The sequence below is a fragment of the Lissotriton helveticus genome, chromosome 9 (assembly GCF_964261635.1).
Source record: "Lissotriton helveticus chromosome 9, aLisHel1.1, whole genome shotgun sequence".
Taxonomy (NCBI): Eukaryota; Metazoa; Chordata; class Amphibia; order Caudata; family Salamandridae; genus Lissotriton; species Lissotriton helveticus.
The window spans coordinates 538,956,542-538,980,147 of NC_136070.1; the positions used below are offsets into that span (position 1 = coordinate 538,956,542).

The following is a 23,606-nucleotide window of genomic DNA, read 5'->3' on the forward strand; positions in this document are numbered from 1 at the left end:
AAATAAATAACAATCTACCAAAACTTATGATCTTAAACTACAGTAGCCTAGCTCTAGGTCACCTTCTTTCCTTTTTATATTTAGCTCATCACTAGAATACAGAGAGAGAGAGCCTTACCTTTGCCTGCCTTGTAGCATTTCTTGCACACGCGAACAGGAGCAGGGCCCCAGCCTCTTTCTGGCACAGGCATTGTCTGGTTAGAACACATGTGACAGAATCCTTCCCCACAGGCGCGGCAGTGGTGTCTTCTTTCCTCTACGTCAAATGCCCTCTTACACCCAAAGCAGTCCTATAAAAAGTGGTACATATTACAGTCCTATACAAGGCATGAAGCATGAAGGCAATTTCATAATATCTTTTTTAAATAAAAATATTACACTAAGTGCAAAGTGAGATGTATACATACAGTTTAAAGGAGCTTCAGTGAAGAAAACATTCAGGTTGACAATGTTTACTTGAACTAGTAAAGCACCCGACTAACTAGAAGAGTGGTGCTCTCTGAAAAAAATAACTTTTGCGTGTTTATCGGTACACTGATCACAGGACCTTCTGGTATCTGAACAAAAATCATTTGACAGGAAGGGGTTGGTTTCTGAATAGGAAGTGCCTGACAAGAAGGGTTTGGTCTCAGAAAAAGACATACTGGAATAGTGCATTTATGGTGGCCATCATGAAAAAAAGTTTCACAAAAGAAAAATTGGACTGTAGTGTGTCACATACAGTCATGGACCATAGGAGGTAGTTAGAAGGTGTCCCACAAAGGCATACACAAATTGTGTAGGCGAGTCAGCCCGGCTTACAATATGCATGGCTGAAAGAGCTGAATTGTCGGTATGTGTGCGATTATGTAAATGTGATCATGCTATGCTACTTATTCCATTCACTATACACCACCCTTGACTTCAACTCAGCAGTCAGAGCAACCCACCACTGTTCATGAACCTGGTGCTGCCTAGCTGGATGAGACATAACTCATCATTTTTGTTCCTTCTATGCAGTCCACAGGACCAAGGTTTTTATATATAAATTATGCAACACAGCATATTGTGGCTGTCAATAAGTGAATTTGGGGATATTATTAGGTGTACCTGAGTAGACCGGTCATGAAGTGCAATGGCAAGTGAGATATAAAGTCAGCTGTAGCTGTGGTGCTGGTGTTCGGCGAGTGTTACAGAAAAACATTTTATTGATAAGGATCACAGTGGTATTTTGGTGTGCTTGGCAGCACCAACTGGGTGACTTCAGGGAGCAAATGACTCACTGGCGACTGAAGTCTAGGAAGCCTCCTAGAAAGTGATCATTCTTGAACTACTGTGAGTATCACTGACAAACTCTAAAATAATGATAGTCATTTTGTGTGTCCCTATCATGATGCTTCCCACCCTTGTTATACAGTAGGCTTTGGCAGTATTAGAAAGTGTGCACGTCGCATAATGGTGGCCCTAACATAAATGTACAAATCCCTGACAAAGCTATAACCTTACCTGGCATAAAAATGGCCATTCTTGGATGAATAGAGCTCATCCATTGCATGTCTTGGGCATATCTCTGCAGTGGGCAAACAGAATTCTTAACCGCTACCGCGTTACCGCGTTTTCCCGCTGTGCGCTGATTTTTGGAAATCGCGCTGTTTATGACAAAGCCAGCTCGTCATCCGCGTAGCGCAGGTAACGCCCATGACGAGCTGGCTTTGTCATCAGCACCGAAGGGGTTAATCTAGCTTACTGCATTGGTATTTATGACCTGCAAATTACACATGGATATTGGCTGCAACTGCAATATTCTGACATGCTATTTTCCTTGCTGGGGCCAGAATAAAATGGGGTTGTAGATGGGCAAAGACACAAAACCCACATTCACTCTCCAGGCTGCCCTAGTCATATTGGAGACTATAACCTGCAGGTTATACATTGTTTCTGTTGATGATGCTTAACTCCAAGAACTCCTATGATGCTTAGCCTGAAACCAGCTAGGCGTGCACATGTTATGCTCGATGAGAATTTAGAAGCTTATAATATGCTCTCAGGGCAGGTGTAGGGGTGCATGGTACAAGTTAAGGCACAGATGCACACTGGGAGCACTCTAGATGCTGTGTCTGAGTATTGGGATATCAGAGTATGCTGCACATAATGCTCTGCACGTAATGCAATACTGGGATATTAGTACACGGTGCAGATCAGTAACAGGTCTACTGACAAGCCACTCTCAGCTTTTGAGGTCTCAGTTAAAGTCAGATGCCCCTCAGGCTCCAGCTGAGCTTGAGCACAATCCAATAGGCATTTCTAGCCAACCATCTATTGGCTTCAGGTCAGACTAGAGTGCGCAGGAGCAGCCCTCATTACAAGTGGCCCACTACAAATTAAAAACCCTTAGAATAAGGCGTGTATGCAAGACTTGTAATAAATGTCATTTTAAGCCACAATATTGAAACACAATCTTTTTAGTGAATATACAGCACTGTGCAAACATTAGGCAATTTAGCTGAGCAGTGCAGTGACTTCTTCACCTTTCCTCTCCCACTTCATATGCCTAGACCACCTTCTTACATCTTACATCTGCTTACTCGTATCCCTTACTATGCCGCTCCCTCAACTCTTCTCTTTCCTTTCGCTCCTTCTCCACCCTCCTTTCCTACACGATCCCTTTCCCCACCCTTTCCTGCCTTACTGACCTCTGCTACTTTCCTCACCTCCCCTCTCATTAGTGGCATTCCTACTGTTCTCCCTCTCCTTCCATTTCTTCTCACTCATACTCTGCTCCCACACCATCTTTCTTCCCATCCTTCTGTTCATTCTCTTACGCCTTCTCCTGTTTGTTCCATTTCTTGTTCGAAGTACACCCTTCGCATCGCTGTTGTAACTATGAAAGGAGGCCCTTTCTGGAAGAGGCAACAGCGTTTGGGATAACATTACCCTCTCCTGATTGGGGTAGGCTTTCCCTGCAACAGCATTTAGAACTGAACTGAAAAATAGCTGGATCGACAGGGACTGAAGATGAGACTTTTGGCATTGATGGTGAACCCTAGCCTGTGGAGTAAATAAACTGCTGTCTGAGTAAGGACTAAGAATTGCTCTCTGCTGCTGATCTTTATCAGCCAGTTGTCGAGATACAGAAGGACATGAATGGCTTTGGGGGTGGTGTGACCCTGACTGGCAGTGCTTTGAATTGGTAGTGCTCTCCACTTACCTCAAAGTTCAGGTACTGATGGTGGGGTGGATGTATGGGGATGCAAAATTAGGTGTCCTTCAGGTTGAGGTTTCCATGAAATCCCGGTTCAAAGCAACAACATGAAGTCCTACAGAATGATCATGTGGAAGTGCTGTGACAGGATGTACTGATTCAAAGGCCTTAGGTTCAGGATTGGTGTAAACTCCCAACCTTTGTGGGGATTAAAAAGTACAGAAAGTAAACTCCTTTGCCGAGCTGGTGTTGGGGCATCAGCTTGATGGCACCTTGAGCGAGGTTTCCCGCACTTCCTCCTTCAACAAACACACACGCCGAGGATGTGACGATGAGGTGGAATGCTTGGTGACATGGTTTAACTCTAGACAGTAGCTCTGCTGTACCACAAGGACCACCCATTTGTCATAGTTAATTTCCTTCCACTGGTCTTGCATGGACCTTTTAATCTTGGAGAAGGTCTCTATGAGAAGGTCATCCTCTTTTACTACATGCATCTTTACATTAGGATGCTCTACCACCCTTTATATTACATCTTAGTAAGCAGTGTGGTCATTGGGAAGGGAAGCCTTACCAAGGTATGGATCATCATCAGTGTTTATTAGGTAATCTACCTGGTGATCATCACATGTCCTGGAGCCATATGTTCATAAGTGTTCCCGGGGTGATACTGGCTGTCCTGGTCAGAATCACTGTGGCAGGTAGGGCCAGTGAGCTGGGTATATTGGGATGTGGCAGTACGCATGGAGGTCAGTTATTAAGTCGCCTTGTTGTAGTAGAGGTATGACATCCTGTAGGGTGACCATGTGCAAATGTGCTCGTTCAGGGGCCTGAGGTCAAGAGAGACCTGAGGGACCTGTCCGTCTTGGGAATGAGAAACTAGAGGGAGTATATCCCTGCGCCTTGTAGGTGTGATGACTGGCTCACAAGCAAGCTCTTCTTCAAAAGCAAACCATTTCTGTTTAGGATTTTTAAAAGTGTGTGAGCGCTTCCTTGAACTGGGCTTAGTGAAGTTTTCCACAGATGGATGAATGTAAATGTTCTTCTGTTTAGAGTCCGCCACCTCTCAGAGCTACAGGAGGATCTGTACATTGCTCAACTCAGACCTTGGTATTTGGGGTTCCTTTGGGGCAGGCCTGGGTGGCGGTCTCTGAGTTGACTTGGGCTCTGAGGCAGTACCTCAGGGTTGAGGTGGGGAGGAATGTTGGCATTACTGAGTGCCCTCATCAAGGGCTTGCTTGGAGTCATGGGTGGCTCTCAGGTTATAACGGCTTCAGCTGCTGCCCTTTGCCTGGAGTTTGTGTCTTATGAAGTTTGGCTCAGGGTTAGATGTCCAACTCTCTCTGCGGTCAAACTAGCTTGAGTTCACTCTCGAGCCTGTGTGGAGGGATAGAGGCCATGGAAGTGTCTACGGTCCAATGGGCTTTAGGGCATTGAACACCTCTTCCTTGTGCTCTGATTCCAAGGCCTCACAAGACTGCACCTCCAAGCTCCCGTTACCTTGAGATGGTGGAAGACTCAACAGGCCTAGTTCCTCTCTCTCAACTGAAGATGTTCTCGTAGCTGAAAGTATCCAGGGTTTTGGGCGATTCCTGTGGCTGCATTTTGTGGTGTGCCCAGCACCTCTCTCTTTGGTACATACAGGTAGGTTTTCACAGAAAGTTTGCAGGCGGTGCAGGCAGCCTTGTTGTGCAGGAAGGACAAAAACAACTTACAATACCTGTGTCGGTCTGACCATGGGACGTTTGAGTTGCACCCAGTGCAGAACAGAAAAGTAGTTCTCTTCCCAATAACCACCCACAGTCAGAGTAAACCCCGAATCCTTGGTGGTGTCGTTGACACTGATCGGTGCTGATCGTTCCCAGTTGTGGTCTGTCAAGTTGCATCAAAGCTGAACAGTTCATGGAGTTAAGTTCTTACAGCCCAGTCACTAGTGCCTTCTTGTTGCTGGGGTTGAAATCCCAACAGTTGCCACAAACGTTCCTGGCAAAGAAGTGTTGTCTTTCGAGGACCTAGGACTTGAATGTCAAACCCAATGGTCTAGGAAAACAATCTCAGGCGGAGTTTTTGTTCTGCTGCAGTGTGCCTTAATGGTGTAGTCACAACAGGTCTTATGACTCAAAAATAATTTCAAAGAAAAACAACTTGCAAACGTCTGCTCCCAAAACTGAAGGGTGGGCGTATGCAGACTATGTGTGTCTACAGCCACACATGCTACACAATTTCTACAAGCCACATTTTCTCAAAGTATGAAAATATAAGGTTACGGAGAACCGTACACTGTCTCCACACCTTACAGAATGTGATGTTCGATTACAGACTATGAAGTGCCATAGATTCAGCTTAAATTTAAAAGACTTCATATCCCAGAAAAAGTACTGCCATTCCAAGACGCCATTGTGTATTATTCTCAGGGTCCTTTACTCTACTTAAATATATAGTTTATTACAGGTAATTGAAATACATTATTTCATTATCACAATTATCTATTGGAGTTACACTTTCATCTCCTTAATATAAATACACCTGGATGACAAAGGATTTTGCAAGCAGGTCACAGCACTCAGGAAAAAACGTTCTGGCAAAGAATGTGTATATTTTGAGTCTCCCAAACTTTATGGATTGATTTAAAGCAGTGGCTATGGAATGTCCACATAAGTGCAGCAGAGGCCAAGCGGATGCTCACCCTGATCTGAGAATTGGGTCTCCAGTAGGCGGGTGCGACCTGGTCAGTCAGCCAAGATGTCACTGCACGGGTAGGCCCCAAACTGTACTCATTCAGAGACTGGATCACACCAGTTACACCATCCAGAACCCGCTGGGCGGCATTATGATGCTCCATTGACACAGTTTCACACTAAGAAGGAACAGAGAAACAAAGATGAAAGTATGTCTGAAGATTGTTGCTAAATGGTTTCCGGGATATTAACACAAAAACACACACATATATATCCCACTTCAGCAGCTACTGAGGTTACCCTCTTTGACAATACTAAATCTACAGTAGCAAACACAGCAGGAGACACTGCCTTCTCTAATCAGATGCTCCAGCAAAATCTGCTTATATAATTAAATTATTTAAATAAATATAAGGAAGACCATTTTTTGCAGCGACTAGGTTTGTACCCATTGGAAAGTAACTACTACCAGATCAATCACCAAGCATGAATCATATTAGGCTATTACGCTCCCTTTTATACTCCCTATTACAACTGTTACTCTCTCTTTGGTGTGAACATGCTCGGTCTTGCAAAGTGGGAGAGGATCATATTTGTTTATGAATGATTTGAAAATGTTACCTTTTTGAAAATAACTCCTCTGAAGGTGGTTTGTGCTGCAGTTAATACAACCATTCTACCCGTGCCTGAGAGGGAAGTGTTCTAGTTGTACAGGGTCTTTTATTAATATGCATTAACCATCGAGAAGAGATGCACGTACCCCAGGCCAGACGTGTCGAACCTCATGTCTCACAATCATGCCCTCTGGATCCTGGTTTCCGTACCAGTACTGCCTGCTGCGGTAAATGATCCCACAGACAAAGCACTCCAACACAAACCTGAGATGAGCAAAAGGAACATGAGGACAGTTAATGTCACAGATACCCTGCCAGCAATAGCAGAAAAGTCAGCCAGAAATATGTTATTTCTCTGTAATCCTTTCCAACATCCCCTGCATTGCAGCAAGACAATGCAACCCGCTCATACGGGAAGCAACATAATTAGGCGCAGCATGGAGGTATAGGGAAGTCCTGAGGGACCCGTCCTTCTTGAGAATGAGAAACTAGATGGAGTATACCCCTGCGCCTTGTAGATGTGATGGCAAAGGCTCTATGGTGCCCTTGAATGGGAGAGCGTCTACCTCTTCCCAAAGAAAGAGTTGGTGTTGTGGGGAGAGGATGTGTCTGCAGGGGGGGATGTTGGGAGGTGTGCCAGTGAGCTCCAACCAGTAACAATGGCATATGATGTCTAGCACCCACTGGTCTGAGGTGATCTGCTGACATATGGGGGGGAAGAACGCATGGAGTCGACCCAGACAGGTGTCGTGTGGTCGAGAGGAAGGAGTAGCAAGTCACTGCTTGGCTGGGGCCTCTTCTTTGAGGGAACCAGCGTTACCTCTGCATTTGAAGTTGTTGCTTCTGTAAGAGTCACGAAAATAACCCCTTCTAGAGGGATGCTGAGGCTCCGGACATAGAAAGAAGTGGAAGTGTCTGGGAAAGTGAATTTGGAGCCACCACAGTAGGAATGCCACCAAAAGGACCCACGAGGGGAGAGTGTTTGGAATGCGCCCATGGCCTTGGCATTCTCTGTGTCCTTGATCTTCTCCAGCAGCTGACCAACCTGCGGCCCGAAGAGGTGCTCCGCGTCGAAGGGCAGGTTGAGGAGATGCTGATGAACCAGAAAACCAGAGAACAAACAGCAACGGCGGACCCTCGATGCCGCACCTCACACCAGTTCCCAAATCTAGGATCGCTGTGCAATCAACCCCTACGCCAGCCGTTGAGCGGCGTATCTGTGCTCCAGATCAAGAGAAACTTAAAACAAATGGGGGTACGCAGCTCATAAAGTCCAGTAAGCCAGAGTAGATGAAAAAAGTCACTTCTTTATTAGAAATCAATTCACTTTAAGAACATTCCATTTCATTTATCAGCCAACGCGTTTCGCTCCCATACGGGGAGCTTCCTCAGGGTGAAAATAGTATAAGTTAGCTAATCCCTGATCACAGTGTATTTATTAAAAAATTGCCAGTGCTCATTGTGCCGCAATGTGCCACAATGTGCCAGATGCAGTATCCGGACTGCTCGTGAGTTTCCGTAGTCTCCTATTATGCCATATAGAACATCGACTTCAATCCACAATCAATTCGAAGCAATCAGTCCAATGGTGGTCGGATCAGTAGTACTGAAGTTGCCTGCTTTCAGGTTGTCGCCGCCACACAAATGAATAAACCAAGTCAGGTTGGAGAATGGGACGTGCGTCCTATCAATTCGGCATCTGTGGCTACAGCTGTGGTCGTCACTCTATTAGTCCGAAGTAGATCAAAGCAGTCCGTACTGACAACGGTATTTAAAACGTGGGGAAAGCAAAGAGAACCAGTATCTGTAACAGGATAGGTTCATCGGGCCCCTCCCTGACGGCAACTACCAATCAAATAAGCCACGTGTATTGCATCGCGGCCAGTAAATTCTGTAATCTTAGAGTCCGTGAGGTTGAAATCCGCCGAATTTGGCGGATTTGAATTCGGCAGATTTCAACCTCACTGACTTTAGGATTATAGAATTTACGGGCCGCGATGCAATACACGTGGCTTATTTGATTGGCAGTTGCCGTCGGGGAGTGGCCTGATGAACCTGTTATAGATACTGGTTCTCTTTGCTTTCCCTCCTTTTTAAATACCGTTGTCGGTACGGACTGCTTTGATCTCCTACTTCGGACTGATAGAGTGACGACCACAGCTGTAGCCACAGATGCCGAATTGACAGGACCCACTTCCCATTCTCCAACCTGACTTGGTTTCTTCATTTGTGTGGCGGCGACAACCTGAAAGCAGGCCACTTCAGTACTACTGATCCGACCACCATTGGACTGATTGCTTCAAATTGATTGTGGATTGAAGTGGATTCTCTATATGGCATAACAGGAGACTACGGAAACTCAGGAGCAGTCCGGATACAGCATCTGGCACATTGTGGCACAACGAGCACTGGCAATTTTTGAATAAATACGCTGTGACTAGGGATTGGCTAACTTATACTATTTTAGCCCTGAGGAAGCTCCCCGTATGGGATCGAAACGCGTTGGCTGATGAATGAAAAGGAATGTTCTCAAAGTGAATTGATTTCTAATAAAGAAGTGACTTTTTTCATCTACTCTGGCTTACTGGACTTTGTGAGCTGCGCACCACCATTTGTTTTAAGTTTCAGATGCTGATGAACATCTGGCTTGAAGCCAGAGACACGGAGCGAGGTGTGCCTACGGAAGAGGATGCTGGAATTAATGCAGCAAGCTGCAGCGTCAGCTGCATCTAGGGCACCGCGTCTGGTGGTATTGGATATGGGTTTACCTTCAGAGAATAATCTTTGGCCCCTTTTGCGGTACTCATCTGGGAGTTGTTGGGGGAGCTCCTCCATTTCATCCCAGTAAACCCTGTCAAACCTGGAAAGTAATCCAATTGAATTAGCAATGTGCCAGTGATTGGCAAATTACGCAGTGACTCGTTTTGCCAGCAGCATCAACCTCTTTACTTTCCTTATCCACCAGCAGTGCGGCGCCGGCGCCCCGTCCAGTTGCCCTTTTGAGGGCAGCATGGACTACAAAAGAGTCGAGGGGGAGTTGGCCTTTAATGTAGTTATAGTACCAAGCAGCAAACATCATTAAATGAGACATGACTACTCCAGTGAGCTCAACCAAGAAGTAATGGACAGATTCTAAAGCCAATGAGAGAAAGGGAGGTTGTAGAAAGTCAATGGTTAAAAGCCCATTCTAAGTATATTATTTACCATATGTAGATTATAAGCAGTAAAGTTGAAAGCTGTGCTGTCAAAAAAGCCAGACCTGAAAGCAACGAAGTGGGCCATATCAGGGGAAACTGAAAGCCTACACGTGTATGTAAGACACTGATGTTGCGTCCTTGTAAACAGTCCTGCCAGGTATCACGCATCAGGCGTTAGACTAACGCAGTTAAGTGTGGTGCTCCGCATCACCACACTGAAATGCGTAGTCACGCATATCTGCATAGGTGTCAGCTGTCAGTGTAGCAATGGCACTGAGTTTGGGGCAAGGCAGATGGCAGAGCGCTGCCTGTAGCTGCCTGCCCTGCTCCCGCCTCAGGCTAAGTTCGGGCCTGCCCTCCAGCTGACCTAAAGCACTGGCTGGCAGTTCAGCGTTTTACAGTGTATCTTTATTAATAATTCCCGCTGCGCCACACGGCTCTGAGTTTGAGAGCCTGACATCACGGCCGGAAACAGCCGGGGGGCCACTCTCACATTGTTTGATACATAAACTCAAAGTGTGACAGGTGGCGCCACAGGGAGTTTATGAGGTAACCCTGCGGCTGACTGATTTGCGGGAGGTGGCGAAGTTTGGAAATCATGCTGTCCGGCTCGAAGCTCTGCTCATTCCAGTGCTCGCATCGGGCAGGGTCGCCAGCGTGTGGCGATATATTATTGCTGACATTCTTAATAATGCACAGCGGAGCCCCTCTGGACCTAGGGAAAGTGTGGCGGACGTCGTCAGAGTCATCACTAAATTGTCACACGGACTGGTTGCTGCGCGGCTACCTGCCAGGAGTCGGGACAAACACATGACTCACAGGCAGCCTGGACTAAGGCGGGCGCCATTGGAAACAAATGGTGGTTCGTGGCCTGAGCCTGGCAGTCTGTTGCAGGGAGAGAGCAGCTGACTCCAGAATTTACCCAACCCCCACAATTAAATAGTCCCAGAGCCGAGGGAGTCGGATAGGAGTGAGTGACCCAGGATCCAGCGGCTGCCAGGACAGGGTCTGTGTGTCACTGGACGGTCGCGCCTGGGACTCACTGGACTGGAGCCAGCCTAGAGGGCTACTATCACTGAAACGTCCGGCAAACCCGACTTGCGGTGGCTTGTGGCCTAATTGAGCTTGCAGCCACTGCCTTGCAGAGAGACGCTGCATTAGTAATTATCGGAGCCGTCATCTCCACACTCCTTGGGACTCTGAGGCCGGGCCGGCCCAAGTAAGTAAGTACCAGCCTCTGTGAGCTTCAGTTAGCATGATAATGAATGACAGCGCGCGATCAGAGAGATGCAGCCTGCTGGTGTTTGTTAGTACTATAAAGTGACACTGCGGGATGTTTTAAAATTTCAATTATCCTGTTGCCTGGGCCCCCAGTTGCCTATTTCATATTTCTGCTGGAGTTCTTTACAGTACACCAGGCAGAATGGTTGTGAACACTTCTAAGTGCTTCAGTTTCAACCCAAACTATTGCTGGATGGATGCACTCACTACCTTTTATGAAAACACTTCAGCTTGTCACGGGAAATGTGCTACGATTTACATTGGCAAGACTGGATTTTTCATGAATGGATCGTTCTGTCTGTATAATGTGTGTTTGATGTAAAGTGCTCTGACGCCCTGCACTGGTATGAATAGCACTATAGAACAAACAAACAGTTTGTGAGAGAGGGACCGAAAGATATTAGAGCGCTTTAAAAAATGAAATACATGATATAAGGCATATAAATGATACTACACATAAATGATACTACACAATGGTGTTGAGCCATTTACGATAGTCAAAGAGCATTAAAGTAGAAAGTACAGCAGTCACAAATATTGAGTAACAGCAAAGCAATAGCAATAGGTCAATTGCAGCAGTTTTAAGATCTTCTTAGAGGTTATCGCTGCTCAAATGGGTATAATTTCTGATATTTATATGTTTCCTTCATCTTCACTGCTTTATTTTGCTCGCGAAAAAGTGTCACTCGTAGTTGTTCAAATGTCACTCATAATTACATAGAACTTATGAAAATGTCACACATAGCAATCTACAACGCAGGCAGCTATGTGAAAAGACAATACTAAATTTTTTATCTTCCAGAAGCGGTGGCACATGTCCTGCTGGGAAGGCTTCCCATGTGTAAATCATGGACCCAATCTTGAGGGATTAATCACATGATAATTAATTACAAGTCTCTATCCGCCCTGACAAGTTTGAAAAAAATGTCGCTGAGTAGGGTGACCAACCGTCCGTAAATTTCACGGACAGTCCGTAATTTGGAACTTACGTCCGTTGTCCGTGATGATCCTTTTTACGGACGCCTTTTGTCCGTAATTTTGGCCATTAAAGAGAGCAGCACTGCTCCCCACTAGAAGCCTTAGCCCATTGATGGGGGGCCTCGCGCTCCTTCTCGGGCACAAGAGCAGCCCCACCCGCCCATTGTCATTCTGTATGGGGTTGATGATTGCCACATACAGAATGACAATGGGCCGTCTGGAGGGTTACTGCATGCAGTGGGCCTCCTCCTGCCTTGGTCAAGGGCAGCGCATTTTGTTAGATGAAAGGAATGTACAAACACGCAAATGCTGCTACAGAATCCAGTTTATTCAAAGAAGCTGGTAACACAAGTTGAAAAGAAGGGGCCGGGCTAGAGTTCTTTCAGTCTCATCATTTTAGAAAAGTGCAGTTTCAATATTATATTGAACAAAGCCATGGTTGCTGCATTTTTAATTTATGTATCTAACAACCACTGACAAAGCCAATACTTCTGGCTTGTTGTAGGTGTAACGTTACTTGTTATTTATCTGGACACGACAGAAGAGGCAAAATACCAGTCCGGTGGCACACAATGCTAAAGCTAAACCCAGATTTTTAGCTTAGGAGTTTAAAGCCCCACCCTTAATTACATCGAACACCCCCTTTTGAGAGATCCCCCCCACCCCTTTTTTTTTCATCCTGCTTAAAGCCCTGGAAACAACACCATATCGCAGTCACCTCACATCCTGGCACTGTGCATCATGCATGACTCATGACTTCCACTTTTTCAGATTGTCTATGTGCAGGGGCATAGTGAACCCTCCGCCACCCCACCCCTTGCTTTAGAAACTACAGCAAGGGTGACATTTTTGATGGGTCTCTTCTGTCTGGAACTCTGCGGATGAAGGCTCAGCTCATAATTAATATGAAAAGGTTGGCAAGTGAGTAAGTGAAGAGATGGATGGATGGATGGATGGATGGATGGATTGGTGGATGGATGTGTGGATTGGTGGATGGATGGATGGATGGATGGATGGATGGATGGATGGATGGATGGATGGATGGATTGGTGAATGGATGATTGAAAAGGTGAATAGATGGATAATGGGCGAAAGGATGGATGGATGAGTGAAAGGGTGGATGATCGGTGAGTGAATGGGTGGATGGATGAGTGAAACGATGGATGAGAGATAGGGTCAATGGATGGATTCATGAGTGGATGAGTAGAAGGTTGGGTGGATGGATGGAAGGAAAGATGGCTAAGTGAAAGGGTCAATGGAGAGAGAAAGGGAGGATGGGTGGATGACTGAAAAGGTGAATGGGTGGATGGATGAGTAAGTGACAGGATAGCTGGATGGGTGAAAGGGTAAATGGCTGGATGGAAGAGTGGATGGATTAGTGTACATATTGATAGGGTGAAATGGTGGATGGATGGATGAGTGAAAGTGTGGATGGAGGGATGGATGAGTGAAATGATGGCTGGAAGGATACAGAATGGATAGGTTTACAAATGGATGAATATGTTTGGATATAAATAGGATTACTTATATGCTATTGCGCGACCTCCTTTGATGTGTCTGTAAATGTAAAACCTACCTTTTGTCCCGAAGATTTGTCCTGAATTTTGACCCCCAGTCCTGAATTTTTGTCCTGAATTTAGACCCTTTGTCCTGAATTTTTACACTCACCGTCCTGAATTTGCACCCATGACAGTTGGTCACCCTATCGCTGAGGCTGCCAATAGGATCTTGTGGATGCTTCACATCTCCTTCCCCGGGTGCATCAGCTACAAAGGCGCTACAGACCCATTCTCTACAGGAGAATCCAGGTCATCTTTTGTTAACTGTGAAATATCGGCTTCCGCGTGACGGCCCGAGGACTGCTGACTGCGTGCGTGCGTGCGCCATCCGTGCGTGGGCAGGCCAACCCTGCGTTTCCACACACAGTCAAATTCAATCGTTTTCAGAGGATGATTATTTTCATTTTAGCCTGTAGGTGGCAGTGTTACTCCATCTACACGCTTTTTTTTATTTAAGCCCCCTCACACTTGCCTTAACCCAGTTTAATGTGTTCCACATCTTCTTTACCTTGGCCGTGTGTATTTACTATTCCTTCGATCACTGTGAATTCTCTTTTTTTGCCTCCCAATGTGTTCTGTTATTACGAATTAATGACCTCAAGATATTTGTATCTCGAGGTAATCAAACCGTTAACACGTCACCCTGCGAAAAGTTAAATTGGTATCTTCCTTAAGGGACGTGATCCTCTGCCACAGGTAAGGACTCGGATTTTTATTATCCCTAAACATTGATGCACACAAGAAATTTGGGAGCCAGTGCTTTTAATCCCATTTTGTAAAGTTACATGGATGAATAGCATTGACAACATGTTGGCTCTCTTAGAATAAGTGATTTACCCATGTAACACTACGTCGTGAAACAACTGATTTGTGTGTGAATCAGAGTTACTAGACTTAATAAAATTACTTAGGTAGCTCAACTGTGCAGCTTGCTGAGGGGCTGGCAGGTAGCTGTGCGCCAACCAGGGCAGACGGGACTGATTTGGGGTATTAATGAAATGTGAGAGTATAATACACTACATCAGCGCACCCTCGTTGCCCGCTGTGAGTTATGTGACTGTGTGCGCGTCAGCTGAGGCTTGCCCAATGAATGCCCAGTGCCTGTCAGTGTTCGCGAGTCAGCTGACTTTATTGATTTAGTATTACCTTTTGTATTTAACTGCGCATGTCTGCAAATGTGCACAGGACTTTAATAAAATACTTCCTCGAATAGACTTGTTTAATATCATGATTGCACATTTGTATAAGAGTACGATATGGTTACAAGGGCATTAGTTTAGTGCACCTCCATTTCTGGTTCTTTGGAGCAGTTTAAAGATCATCTTGTACATTCTTGTTGCTCAGACGGCTGTAATTTCTGATATTTATATGTTTGCCTAGTTTTCTTCATTGCTTGATTTTGTTTGCGAGAAAGTGTCACTCATAGTCGTTCAAATGTCACTCATAATTACAATGAAATCATGAAAATGTCACACATAACAATCTGAAACCTTGGCAGCTATGTTGCTGACTGGTGAGTTATGAGATATGTAGTGTCCTGCTACAGCCAGGAGCTAGGTTTCTTGATTCTTCAGGACTGGTTATCTTTCATGAGATAAGTAGTGTCTAACAGCTGATGAGTCCTGGGCAGTTCGTTTTGCCTACATTCTCTATTGCTCCTCAAGTTGCATGGGCTGGAGACATGGTCTCCACCCAGAGTTAACCCTCAGAAGGCAAGTAATAGCTTGAGTGATTTCTCCTAAAAGTGATGTGATGTACAACTGAGACAGCAGTCCCCTCTTTATAATGTTAAGGCATCACTATACAGGGGGGCTCTGAAGATGCTGCTGGCCTACAGTGAGCCAGGGACCCCAAGGAGATGAGGACTTATGTTATACCTGTACTGGCAACACCGGGAAATAGCATTTGACGGCCCTCTCCTCACGCCCTCTATATACAGTGTGGAGGATACATCCACCCAAGGGCATACTCACCCAGACCACGCAAACTTCGCAAGTCCTAACCAGGGATTGTCGTTGGAAGCCACAGTTTTTGGAATCACTATCACCTCGCGTCCTCCTTCATAGCATTTCTTTGAAAAGAGAAAGAGAACATACAGAAAGAGGATTACAAGAAATAGCCTGTACAAAATATTTACTATTAAATGGCATCTTTTCACTAATGGGAGTTTTTCTAGTCAAGGAAGGGGTTTTGCTTAAACTGAAAAAAAAAAACGATTTATGTTTAAAAGTACACTGCTGTTCTCTTTCCAAATGTCTCTTGAAGAACTCAACCCATCATCAGCCTTTCAACATATGGTTGTATGTATTCTGGATAGTATCAAGGCTGTGATTCTCAGTGCGGTTTCACTACTTGTGCTTGTATGTATTTACGCAACACTACTGTCGTGTCTGGGACAATTTAACTCCACCGAAGAGCACCTTCAAAGAGCCCACCAAACGAACACCAGCCACTACTCCTTATCTGCCCTCAGCCCTATTTTAAATATTGCTATACCTTTTATGGGAATGGAAGTCTCACTGCTGAAAACAGACAAAATAATTATTAATTCATGAAAGAGTGGCCTAATTATGATGCCTCTAGAACCCCATTAGCATGCCATGCAGTCAGTTTCGACCTTCTATGTGACAAAGGCTCTTAAATCTGTAACCTCTCCTGCTCTTCGTACCGTCCCTGCCATTAAAAATACACTCACTGTTTTTTTCCAAGTTCTCTCTTATCTACCCGAAGTAACTATTTCTGCTTATGTCTAATCCGGTTTGTAGTTCTCTGCCTGGCCCTTGTCTGTACAGTTGTTCAAAGCATTGGTCTTCGCTTTCCTTCCCCTTGTTTTAGAGAAGTCAACCATTCCCCATCACTACTGGTGCAAGTCGCCCTGGTCTTATGCTGGCCGCACAGGTTAGGGACACTGATGGCATGGGGACATCAGTGCTTCATTTTCCTGGCCAGTGGGGCTAGGGGACTGGCCCTGTTAAGGTTAAGGCAATTCGAAATCCAGAATTGAATTTTGATTCTGATCTCTCTTTGGCCAAAAAATGTCAATGTGTGTCTGAACCTGCTTCTTTCACTTAAAAACCCTCCTCTGAATTCTCTCAAGCTGGACACCAGTAGGTCCCAGATCAGTTAATAGGGATATGGTAAGTTCAAGGCTGGTTTTAACCAGTGATGTCTCAGACTGGACTGTTCCCAGCAACAGACCTCCTTCAAGAACATGGAAGCTCTGAGGTTCAAAAAGGTAGTGATGGCCTTATGCTAGAGCTAGTGTTCTCACACAAAGTACATGATTGTAAAACCTCATTCCAATCACAGATCTGACAGCTCCATTCTCCTCTTCTACCTGAAACACAGCCCATTCCCTGGAAAATAAATGACCCGCCGCTCATCTTCAGCACTACAGAAAAAAGTCCGCATAGAAGAGTTTACGGCAACGAAAACTACTGTGAAAGTCAAACCTTTAGAACCCAGCAGATCGACCTGTATGGGAACCTATCGAGTGCTCTCGAAACGTCAGCTCAACCCAAAACAAGAACACCAAAGCTCGCATTAAATGGATCAAACGGGAACTAGGCGCTAGCTAGATTCTGAGAAGCAAGTCAATTATTATAGAGAACTATTCTATTGTTAAAGACACAGGTAAGGCAACTAGAATCCCATCAAAAGCATCAAAAGGGTCAACTTTGCGGAACACCTTTTAGAGGCTTCGAACCAAACAGGCATGTATCTAACAATTGCCAAAAGCTATCTAATGCCAACACCTTAAAGAACAATGCCTATTCATCTTAACAACTCTGCTAGAACGACTGGAGGTTTTCAATTCAGAAGGGTCAAAATCTATATCTCCTTCTAGAACACACCTGCTCCATCTTATCACCCAATGCTTCAATCCACGTCCACTAGATTCAGAGCCTTCACAGGGAGGTGTTGATACTAGCCACAGGAGAAAAACATCAAATCTATCAGTCGAACATTACCCAGCCATATGTATTAAATAATTTTGGCCCTCACACTTATGGCTATCGCAAAAATGATAAACGGGTCCCAGTTGAAAGGCGTAGGCCCGGTCCTCTGTAACATGCCGCAAGTACCACAATCCAAAGGAAAACAACCACAGGCCCAAAGATCCTAGCAAGCGGCCAATCAACCTCGAATCTAGTATACCCAAATTATGGAAAGTCAAGACATGAGGCAAATTTAAGAATACATGGTTCTAAACAATCCTTCCCGGGGATGCCCAACCAGGGCTCAGATCTTCAATTCGCACAGAATATGCACTGGGTAACACTAGAGAAGTGCTCATCCTCTATGGATAAAAAAAACACAAACAGACCTAATACATTTTAGCCACTCTGCAACTTAAAACAAGGTGGACCACATAATTCTTCTGAAAATGCATGCAAATGTGGCATGTAATTGTGAATCGTCATTGGCTTTGATCCAACTACTACTTTTTTTTTAAAAACAATTTTTATTAATTCAAAGCAATAAACAATGGGCATAGAGAAATCATTACATGCATACAGAAATAGTGGGTGATCATGAAATCAGATACATTGGCACTTCAGATACACAATATGGAAATATCGGTAGCTCTCCCCCTTCCCTAGAACCCCATCCTCCCCCCCTCACTCAGAATCGCTGTTGCTGCCTAGTTGCGGTGGCTCACTTATAAATCCCCTGTATTGATTCCACGCACCCCAGATTCTAGCCCACTTTTTCGGACATTTTCGATTCAGATACACTGCCCTTTCAGCCACCATTGCAGAGTCTAAATACGAGCACCATTCCCTAAGCGCCGGCACCTGTGCTGCCCCCCAGAACCTGGCTATATTCCTTTTAGCATACATGATACTCGGTGTGGCCCAGTCCTGCATGGAGTGATTAAGATCGTTTGGATCCCAAATATTCAATAAACAACAGCGCGGTTCCGGGACCAGCGACTCTTTAACCACCTGGGATACAGTCCGCATAACCTTCATCCAATAATCGGCAATCCTAGGGCAATCCCATATGGTATGAAAGAACGTACCCACCTCACCGCACCCCCGGAGACAGTACTTATGTGTGGACTTCCTCATCTTATGAAGGTTGACCCTAGTGTAATAAACACAATGCAAAAGTTTTAGCTGTATTAATCTGAGCCTAGCTGGTATAGCCACTTCCCGTGGCGAGGAGAGCGCCGTTTGCCAGTCCGATTAATCGAACTCGCCCATCTCAGCAGTCCATGCTGTCCGTAACTTCAAGGTAGGGTCAGCCAGGTTATTAACAAGCTTACGATAAACAAAGAAAGTTGCCTTCTTGGGCATGTGTTCCATAAGGAGCCTATCTTCCAATGGGGTAGACTCCGGTAGCTCCTCACCGGGCTGGACTAAAGACTTCAGGGCATGACTAATCTGCAAATATCGAAATCGCTCCGTGTGTGCCAGGTCATACTGTTCCCTGAGTTGTTCAAGGGAAAGGACGACCCCACGCCTCCAAAGGTCTCCAACCGTAGAAATACCAATCAGGTCCCAGGCGACCAGAGCGACGACCAGAGCGGCGTCATTTGCGTAAGTGTGTCCTTGCATTTAAGGCGGGCCGAAGCCAAATACCACACCTGCACCGTATGAGCCGTCGGGCCGATCAAGACCGCAGCACTTTGAGTCATAAAGCGCGGCCATCACGCCGCCGTTCCCAAGGTCGTACCTGTCCGCTTTGTACACCGGCTCGGTCTGTGGAGCGTGCAGCCATTGATTTATAATTTTTAACTGGGCCGCCAAATAATATAATTGGATGTCAGGGAGGGCTATGCCTCCATCGAACCAACCCCTAACTAATTTATAACGAGAAATGCATGCTGGTTTGTCCCCCCAAAGGAGACCGGAAACAAGTGCGTTTATGGACATTCTCTTTCTAACAGAAACGTGTCTCGGACCGTCATCCGGTCCCGATATCGTCCGCGCCCTACCATCTGGATATCTGATCCAACATAGGGATCGAGGACCGAAGGTTGGTGGAGGGATCGCTATTTTATATAGGGAATACTTAGCTTGTCGCCTGATCGACTGCCCTATCCCAGACTGTGAGTGTATACAATTCTCTATCGCACAATCCTCAGAAGTTTCTCTCTCTGGTCTTTTAATCTATCGCCCACCTGGTTCGATAGGTCAATTTGCAGAAGGGCTAATTGAAACCACCCTAGAAGTGGCCAGTAAGGTCTCTAATTTTATAGTGTTAGTAGACATGAACCTCCACTTTAACAATCCCTTGGATACTATCGCACAGGAATTAATTAAAGATCTAGCCACCTGTCATCTCAATCTGATTGTTCGGCATCCCACCCACCTTAAAGGGAATCTTTTAGATCCTATATTTTCCAATGTCCTAGAGCTGTCCACATATGATTTATATCCAATCCCTTGGTCAGACCATATGGTCATTCCTTTTTCATGGAAAATAATCAGACCCAGCTATAAAAAACCTTCCCATAAAATTTTAAATAGACGCTGGACAAAATTGGAACCCAGTGACTGGATTGAATCACTGAAGCAGAACGAACCTCTGGCCAACCAAAACATTGAAAGGGCCAATACAGATTTCAATCGTTGGATTGAGCTGTCACTGGACAGTGTGCTCCCAAAAAAAGAAATCACAAACAAAAAAAGCTCCAATAAACAGCCCTGGTTCAACTCAGACCTTAGATTACTTAAGCAGGAATGTAAAAGAGAGGAAAGGTTATGGCGAAAACATTTTGATGAGGAGAAGAAAATTATGTATAGATCATCCATAAAAAAATATAAATCTGCCCTCAATACAGCTAAATCCATCTTTTATGCTGAAAAAATTGAAAATTCTGCTAATGCCCCTAGAGAGATGTTTAGAATAGTAAAAACTCTGGTAAAAGCCCCTGACCCACCTTCCTCTGAACTTTCTCCAGAGGAATCTGGTGCTCGTTGCAATGAACTCGCAAGCTTCTTTGCCACAAAAATCGAAAAAATTATTCTCTCTCTCCCCCCCTTCCCGCAACCGAACCGAATCTGCCGCTGATGGATGCTACAAATGCTACCCCACCCCACCTGGCATCCTTCCTTCCGCTTAATGTTGAACTTTTTCCCGCTCTTTTTAACTCCATAAAAAGTGGCTCTCCACTCGACCCTGTACCTATGACTGTCCTGAAACTGGCCCTACCCTATGCTAGTAATCACATCATTAATCTTGTCAACACCTCACTGGAATCCGGTATAGTACCACAAGATTGGAAACTAGCTATGGTAAAGGCCCTGTTCAAAAAAAAAAAAACTCAACCCTGATGATTTTTCAAATTATCGCCCAATTTCCCTCCTCCCTGGTATCAGTAAGCTTACTGAAAAATGGGTAAACAAACAGCTAGCATCATACTTGGAGACCTATGATCTGCTACACCCCACCCAAACAGGATTCCGAAAGGGACAAGGGACCGAGACAGCCTTGTTGAGAGTGGTTGAGGACTCCAGGAGGATTTTAGACGCAGGTGGCAGTGCGGCCATCATCCTCCTGGACCTCAGTGCCGCATTTGACACGGTTAACCACCGTGTCCTTCTAGCTCGCCTCGAGAGGATTGGAGTCACAGGCAAGGCCCTCGAATGGCTCCGGTCCTTTCTAAGTGACAGAGTCTTTAAGGTCTTCTCAGACACCAATTGCTCCCTCCCCGTGCCATTGCAGTGTGGGGTACCACAGGTTTCTTCCCTTATCCCCACACTGTTTAATATATACATGGCACCTTTAGCGGAGGTTGTAGCCCCTTTTGGAATCCAGCTGATAAGCTATGCTGACGATACTCAGTTAGTAGTCTCCCTAAATCGAGGGGACCATCCTCCAACTAATCTCTGCAGCTGCCTGGAGGCGGTGGCGAAATGGATGGATGCGTCCCATTTGAAGTTGAACGGGGGAAAAACTGAGTTAATGCTGCTGGGAAGGAAGGCCACCTTTAACAACACCATCATGTGGCCCCCTTGTATGGGTCCCGGGCCCATTCCAAAATCTGAAATAAAAAGCCTCGGCTTCTGGCTTGACATGGAATTGTCTTTCAAAATCCAGGCAAAAAAGACAGTAGCCACCTGCTTCGGCCTAACCAAAATAATCCGAAAAATCCTCCCCCAGTTACCAGAAGCTGCTAAAAAAACCATAGTCCAGTCCCTCATTCTATCAAGGCTGGACTATGGGAACGCACTCTATCTGGGCGCCCCCATTTCAGTCATTCGACAACTTCAGATCGCCCAGAATTCCGCAGCAAGATTACTTACCGGAACCAGTCACCGTATATCAGCTGCACCATCACTTAGGACCTTGCACTGGCTCCCTATAAAGGAGCGGGTACACTTTAAATCCCTCTGTCTGGTCCACAAAACTTTCTATGGGAATGGCCCTCCCATCTTAAATGACATGGTCATACCATATATACCAACTAGGGATCTTCGTTCAAAACAACAAAATCTCCTCATAATCCCTAGGACCTACAGAGCTCGAACAGGGGACCGCCTTTTCTCGCGTAATGCGGCTAGGCTGTGGAACGCTCTTCCTCTTCCACTTCGTTTAGAGCCCAGCCTGACTGTTTTTCGGAAAAAGATAAAAACTGTTCTGTTGCTTAATATATAGATAATCCGGCCCAGTATATTCTAGATCTCTATCTCCTCTCACTATTTTCCTTTCTGTTTAACTATCAAGCGCTGGGATGCTTCCAAGTAGCCATGCGCTATAGAAGAACCTTTTCAATTCAATTCAATTTAATTCAATTCTATGGATGCGAAATACTTAGGAGGCACTAAGAAAGGAGTGTTCTCAAGGAGATAAAGCAGTCGGGGCAAAGTCCTCATTTTAAATAGCGCCGCTTTCCCCAGAAGGGTTAGGGGCAAGGTATGCCAATGTTTTACATCACTACGAAAGCGTTCAAGGGGGGGCACCAAATTACGTTGAAAGAAGGCCTCTTGGTTAGGCGTTAACCAGACCCCCAAATTTTTAAAGGGTCCGTCAGTAACCACCAGTTGACAATCAGCCGGGAGCTGCGGTGGGGGTCCCTTAAGGACGAACAAAACAGACTTGGACCAATTAATAGTATACCCTGAGGCCCGTCCGAAGATTTCACAGATGTTGAGGAGTACTATAATCGAACGCCTGGGCAAGGTCAAATAAAGGAGGATGTCATCAGCGTATAGCGATATACGGTCCTCCCATGTCTCGGTCCAACTGAGTCCCCTAATCATGGGGTCCCACCGAATCCATACTGCCAATGGCTCAAGGATCAGGGCAAAGAGCAGGGGCGACAGAGGGCATCCCTGGCGTGTGCCACGTCCAAGTCGAAAATCCCTGGAAATATGGCCGTTCGCCACTACATGCGCTAGTGGTTCAGTGTAAAGTAGCTTCACCCACGCACAGAAATTGGGGCCAAAGCCTAGGTGCCGGAGAACCGCGAAAAGATAAGGCCATTCGACCATGTCGAAGGTCATGCGGGCGTCCAAGGAAAGGATCACCGCAGGTTCCGACAGACTAGGTATCTGTGCCATCACCGCGTGGACTCGTCGGAGATTAAGAGCGGTATTTCTGTTCGGCATGAACCCGGATTGGTCCGGGTGGATCAGCATCTCCAAGTGTGGGGTCAGCCGAGTAACAATCATTTTGGCCAATATCTTTGCTTCCACGTTCAATAGGGAGATTGGACGGTAGGATGCGCACACGTCCGGGGACTTGTCCGGTTTTGGGATGGCGATGATTGTAGCCATACGTTGGTCTCGTGGTAGTATTCCCTTACGTAGGCTATCCTTAAACACGTGCAGAAGGTGCGGAGCCGTCAAGTTAGATACTCGTTTGTAAAGTTCTATAGGAATCCCGTTGGGACCCATGGCTTTTCCCGACTGCAAAGATTGAACCACAGCAAGGACCTCGTCCTTTGTGAACTCAGACTTCAGGAGCGTGGCCTCTTCCTTCAATAAGGAGGGCATTTTTATATCCTTGATATAGGTTTGTGCTTCCTCTGTGGACATGCGGGAGGTAGTGGTATACACCTTCTCATAATAGTCCGCCAAGGCATCTACGATGTCCGCCGGAGCGGTGACCAGCACACCCTCTAGGGTGTGAAGCTGCACTATCGTCCTCTGGGCCTTTTCCTT

The 23,606-nt window shown here is 45.7% G+C and overlaps 1 protein-coding gene across 2 annotated transcripts in view; it reads right to left on the minus strand.

Moving 5' to 3' along the window:
- LOC144781516 (zinc finger FYVE domain-containing protein 1-like) overlaps positions 1-23,606 on the minus strand; it is a 120,735-nt gene that overhangs the window by 23,238 nt on the left and 73,891 nt on the right. For both annotated transcript variants that reach the window (XM_078660407.1, XM_078660406.1), the window contains exons 6-9: positions 15,462-15,559; positions 6,620-6,737; positions 5,868-6,038; positions 119-290 (exon numbers count right to left, since the gene is read on the minus strand). In XM_078660407.1, coding sequence (XP_078516533.1) covers positions 119-290; positions 5,868-6,038; positions 6,620-6,737; positions 15,462-15,559 — 559 coding nt within the window. The remainder of the gene's footprint in view (positions 1-118; positions 291-5,867; positions 6,039-6,619; positions 6,738-15,461; positions 15,560-23,606) is intronic.